This window comes from Apium graveolens, unplaced genomic scaffold (assembly GCF_009905375.1).
Source record: "Apium graveolens cultivar Ventura unplaced genomic scaffold, ASM990537v1 ctg8821, whole genome shotgun sequence".
NCBI lineage: Eukaryota > Viridiplantae > Streptophyta > Magnoliopsida > Apiales > Apiaceae > Apium > Apium graveolens.
The window spans coordinates 1-6330 of record NW_027421496.1 but is presented as its reverse complement, the minus strand read 5'-3'; the positions used below and the strand labels follow the sequence as shown (position 1 = coordinate 6330).

The 6330-nt window shown below is 32.2% G+C and overlaps 1 protein-coding gene across 1 annotated transcript; it reads left to right on the top strand.

The window, feature by feature from the left end:
• The first annotated feature begins 2297 nt into the window (after window positions 1-2297).
• LOC141705359 (uncharacterized) lies at window positions 2298-3677 on the top strand. The gene is made up of 2 exons (XM_074508360.1): window positions 2298-2627; window positions 3507-3677. The coding sequence occupies exons 1-2, from the start codon at window positions 2298-2300 to the stop codon at window positions 3675-3677; spliced, it is 501 nt and encodes a 166-aa protein (XP_074364461.1).
• The last annotated feature ends 2653 nt before the right edge of the window (window positions 3678-6330 follow it).

Genomic DNA, 6330 nt, shown 5'->3' with positions numbered 1-6330 from the left:
CTTGTCAACTGGGTTAAAATATTGTGATAGTAAGTAGTACTTTTAGTAGATTATTCTATTCCCGTCAAGCAAGTGTGATTTGATATATATTCATAATTTTTTATACGATTATAATCAATATCTTAACATCAGTTCAGGTGGATCGTTAAAAAATTATTTTAAAAAAATTATCTTGTCAATCGTGTTAGAATATCGTGATACTAAGTAGTACTTTTACTACATTATTCTATTCCTGTCAAGCAGGTGTGATTTGAATTTTTTTGATAATTTTTTATATGACTAGAATCAATATATGTTAACATCCACACAGTTGGATCGTCGAAAAAATTATTTAAATAGATTATCTTGTAATCGGGTTAGAATCTCTTGATAATAAGCCGTACTTTTACTAGATTTGTTATTCTTTTCATGCTAGTTTAATTTGATTTTTTTTGATAAATTTTTCATATGACTAGAATCAATATATCTTAACATCCGTACAGTTGGATCATAACAAAATATTTAAAAAAATTATATTGCCAATGGGGTTAGAATGTCTTGATAGCAAGTAGTACTTTTATTAGATTTTTATATTCTTGTCATGCAAATTTAATTGAAATTTTTTTAATAATTTTTTCATATGACTAGAATTAGTATAACTTAACAGATGTCTAAACAGTGTATAGACAACACAAAAAAGCAATGGTCCAATACAATACTTTTTTTGTCGTATGAGTTATACTAAAACAATAGTATTCTAAAACCGTTGTCTAATATTTAACAACTATTATTTGACCTGTTGTGTGAATTATACTAAAATAATAGTTTTGAAAATAATTTTGTAATATTTTACAACGGTTATGTGACCCGTTATATGAATTCTTATAGTACAAGAGTTTTTAAAAACTATTGTCTAACCTCCCAAAATTTTAGCATTTTTAAACAACGGTTCACAAAACCATTGTATGAAAGGTGATTAGATAATGGTTATCGGAGGAAAAAAAAGACCATTGTCTGTTATTTTAGGATAAGGGTTTTTCTTCAGTTGTTGTCTGATGTCGTTTTTGTTGTAGAATTTTTAAGTTGATTTATTTAATTATGCGATTTTCAATCACACCAACTAGCTTATATCTCTAAACTGAATATCAATATTGTAATATATTATATAAGTTAAAAATATTTTTGTTATTAACTACATACACTCTATTCATTTTATATATCTAAAATGAACGTAGACCGGATTTTGATCTAAGAATGAAATTAATGTATAAACACAAGCGACAAAACAATACCGTTTACACATATAGCAACATACTATACTAGTCAAAATGCCAATTGTAGATGTATTTCGAAAAATTACATATACCCCTTAGAGATATAGCAATGCATACTATACAAGTCAAAATGTCAAGTGTAGATGTATTTCAAAAAATTACATATACAAGTCAAAATGCCAAGTGTAAATGAATTTCGAAAATTTACATATGAGTGCAAATCGTTAATATTTTTAAATATTGAATCCTCTCTATTGATATTTGAATTTCTAAATCGGTATACGAGATGTTATTTTTTTTATATTATGAACCAAGGAGAAGAATAGAAAAAATAAGTTATGAAAATTATCTATAAGAAAATGAAAAATATTATATAAAAAATATAATAGAGAAATTAGATTTTAGTAAAAAATATTAGTTGATTTTCAATAACATCAACCACCTTATATTTCTATAATAAATATCAATCTTGCAATATATTATATGAGTAAAAAATAGATAAATGCACCTAAGTAAATTTATATCTCTAAAATGAATGTGGATCGGATTTTGATCTATATTATGTAAACAATGAAATTAATGTATAACAGAAGCGACAAAATAATACCGCTTACAGATATAGAAATGCATGTTACAAAAGTCAAAATGCCAAATGTAGATGTATTTAGAAAAATTAAATATGAGTGCACAAACTTAGTTTTTTAAATATTGAATCCTTTCCATATTAATTGATATTTGATTGCTAAATTGGAACACGACATAATAATTTTTATTTGTTTTTTGAACCAAGGAGAAGAATAAAGAAAATAAGCTATGAAAATGAAAAACATTTTATAGAAAATATAATAGAGAAATTTAGATTTAAAAAATAAAATAAAATGTAAAACATATAAAGAAAATAAAAATAAAGTTTTGTTATATAGGTGGGTAGATTCTAGATATGGTATCATTAATATAGGCAAGTCTCCAATACAACACTAAGTCTTCAACAGTTTCAATATAGTCACAAACACACACAAAGACCCTCTAAATTACAGAGAAAATATGGCATCTGAGAAGGGAAAGTGTACCCTAGACCTGAACACCCCCAGCGGGGAGGTAAAAAGAAAGAGGGGAAGGCCCCTAAAGTCTCAAGCAACAAGAAATTTGGTGCTGTCTCCTGGGAGTGCTGGTTCTTCCCTGTCAGTGATGGGTGCTGTATCTTCACCCCCAGCGATGAGTGCTGTTTCATCAATGCCCATGAGAGTTGCTGTTGTTTCACCGCCGGTACCACGGGCTATTTCCGAACTACAGCCAGCATTCAACTTGTCTCCCTCAGCTGAAAATTCTGTCCGGGGCCAGGTGGGCGAGGCCGTGATCGTGTACGGCCCCAGGGTTCTGAAAACTTGCAGATGCCTGCTTCCATGAGTGAGTACTTTTCCTTCACTGAATTTCAAAAAATAATTATAGAATTGCTTCTTCTTTCTTTTCGTGTTTTTCTACTATATTTTTGGGGTTTAGGTATTTATCTGTATTTATGCTGTTGGGGGTTTAAAAAATAATAGATTTTGTTTATAGGAATGAGAATTTGTTTGTTCCCTAGTTATTATTATCGGAACTAAATGCATTGTAATTTTTCTTTTGTCAGGGTGTGTTTTATGCAGACACAGCTGCTGCAGACTTTAGGCTCATGTGATACATGTAGACTCTGGGGAGGTATACATACTAATTCTCTTTTTAAACTTTCTTGTATAATTTTTTATTAAATTGTGTTAAATATATCTTGTACCGTTTCTTTTAGGATGTTATTAGAAAGATCATGTCTCTAGTGCCCTGATTTCTCATCCCCTTTCTTCTGGTGGTTCAGTCACCTATGAGGTTTGACTCCTATCTTCCTTACTACTACTTCAACTCTAATTTATTGGTTGCATTCATACTATAGGTTAATGTATGTGCATATGTCTGTTAGCTATCTCGTCTGAATGCAAATTGATTTAATTAAGAAATTACGAAAAAGGTGTTTTGTCTTGTGATTTATAGCCGTATAGTTACATATAGACCCCACTTTTGCTGATTTACATACAAGAATGGAGGACATGCCCTGCTCGGATCAGGGTGATTGTGTTACTTGTAATTCCTGAGTGGGGAGACAACTATGGCTGTATAGCTTCTCTGAGTATCCTTGTTGCAATAAAAATCTACTTAATAATGGAATTAGTACTCTCTTTTTCTCTCTCTTCTCTTTAATGCACAATTTCAAACTATATACTGCAGGGTCAGTTTCAAATCTTGTCTTTGACTGGCTCATTTACTGTGGCTGAAACTGGAATGGGGAGATGTAGAACAGGTGGTGTCAGTGTATCGCTAGCATGTCCCGACGGCCATGTCATAGGAGGTGCCGTGGCTGGCCCGCTAGTTCCAGAGGCCTTCACCTACGCTTGTTGAAAAATTATAAAATCAAAGTTTCATGAAATCAATGGGTTGATATCATATAGTGCTTCCTTCTAAACAATTTTAACCTTAATGTTAACACTCATTTTCTTCTCAGACTGTGGTTGGAACCTTTCTCCCAAATGCTCGTAGAAATTATTAACGGCAGCAAGATGCAGCAAGACCAGACCATGTCAGAGGCCGAGAAGGGAACCCCGATGTGAACATGGTTACGCCTGATGGAGTATCATAATACTTTCTTGATTTGCTTTAGGCTCCTAAGAAGCTTTGTAAATATTAACTTTAGTGTTTCCCGCATATTATTTCTTGCATGAAGTTTCACCAATTTTATTCTTTGATCATTAGTATTGCAATTTTGCCAGTATTTATTTCTATTTAGCCTAAAATAACTTTGGAACACCTATATGAGTGAAGATGGGTGATAGCTAACTAGTACATATTCTTATATGTTACTTAATAATTAAGACCACCAAGACACCTTTTGATTAATATTAATTATGTACCGTCTCAAAAATAGTATTAATCCATATGTAATGCATAAATTAAATAATAAGTAAATAACACATATATTTTAGCATGTTTCTACCTTAACCCTATCAGTCTAAGTCTGGCTGGCTTAAAAATTTCACTAAAAAAATATATTATTAATCATCCTATTACAAGATTAAATAAATATATACTTTTATTATATTTATCCTCTTTTTCTTTGTCACACTAGTAATTGATAATGTTATACTCTCTAACCTTTTAATAGCATATATAGCATTATATATTTGGGATCACGTATGTACACCATCTGTTGATTTTTTAATATAGGTGAGGAATAAGGTTTTGACTTTTCATGAAGAAATACACCGACTTTATTCCGGCAAGTTGAAGGTGTTTATGGATTTGCTATAGTAAAACCAAGATTTGTATAATTGTGTGTATACAGTAAAAACACGTACGTGGGCGAAAGGGGGAGGGGCACTACGTCAAAAACATGCAAATAATCAACCACATTCGTATTTAACTCCTGTTAGAAAATATTATAGATGAAAATTGATGTGACTAACTTAGACCCTTTTTGTGTCGAATATAATATAGAATAAGTAAGGGTATTGTTAAAGCCAAAGATCAGTGGTTTGCTTCTTGCTTTAATCTTGAATAAAAATTAAGAATGTGATTTGGTTTGATTTATTGTTTTTAATAAATATGTTTTATGTTGAATTTTTTAATTTCCCATATTTTTATGTTTTATGTTCCCTCCGCATGCATAATTATGACAAAACCTTAACACAGATTCAAATTCATTATCAGGAAAACATCTTCTTATTACTAGATCGGGATAATACTTCCAAAGATATGGATCATCCCACACATAAAATTTTGAATCATGTTTAAAAAAGTGTGCAAGTAATTCACAATGTCTGCATACCATGTAATAAAGTGTTTTAGAGCACTTACCTCAATCTGGAGAAGTTGTTCGTCCGAAAATGTCTCATTTATAGGCACATCTTCTTACTCCCTCACCAAGCGACTTAGATGATAAGCTACAACATTCTCAGATCCTTTCTTGTCCTTAATTTCAATGTCAAACTCTTGTAGCAGAAAGATCCAACGAATGAGTCTTGGTTTTGCCTCCTTCTTGGCCAACAAGTACTTTAAGGCCGCATGATCAGTGTACACAATCATCTTTGTACCAAGCAAATATGACCGAAATTTCTCCAAAGCAAAAAAATAGCTAGGAGCTCCTTCTCAGTGGTTGCATAATTGAGTTGTGCATCATTTAAGGTCCTCGAAGTATAATAGATAGCATGCATCTTTTTGTCTTTCTGTTGCCCAAGTACAGCCAACAACATAATATGAAGCATCACACATTATCTCGAAGGGAAAATTCCAATCAGGTCCTCAAATGCTAACTTGCATTCATCATTGAACTCGAATGAAACATCTTTCTGAAGAAGGTTAGTTAGAGGTCTTGCAATTTTTGAAAAGTCTTGAATGAATCTTCTGTAGAAACCAGCATGTCGAAGAAATGACCTAATCTCCTTTACACTTGTCGGAGCATGTAAATACCGAATTAACTCAATCTTTGCTTTATCCACCTCAATGCCTCTTGAAGAAATCACATGTCCAAGAATCATACCTTAGGTCACCATGAAGTGGCACTTTTCCCAGTTCAACACCAGATTTGTTTCTTCGAATCTTTGCAAAATTAATCTCAAGTTCCTCCAACAACCATCAAAATCATCACAACAAAAAATGAAATCGTCCATAAAAACTTTGATAATTTTTCCCATATAATCAGAGAATATGCTCATCATGCATCTCTGAAAAGTCCCAGGCCCATTGCACTGACCGAAAGATAAGCGCCAAAAGGCAAAAGTACCAAAAGGTCATGTAAATGTTGTCTTCTCTTGATCTTCGGGGGCTATAGCGATTTGATTATATCCGGATTATCCATCTGAGAAACAGTAATAAGCACAGCCAGCCAACCTCTCCAATATTTGATAAATGAATGGCAAAGGAAAATGATCCTTCCTTGTAGCATTGTTGAGAGGCCTATAATCAATCCAAACTCTATGACAAGTGATGGTTCTTTGAGGCACCAATTTGTTCTCCTCCTTCGCTACAACTGTAACTCCAGACTTTTTAGGAACAATAT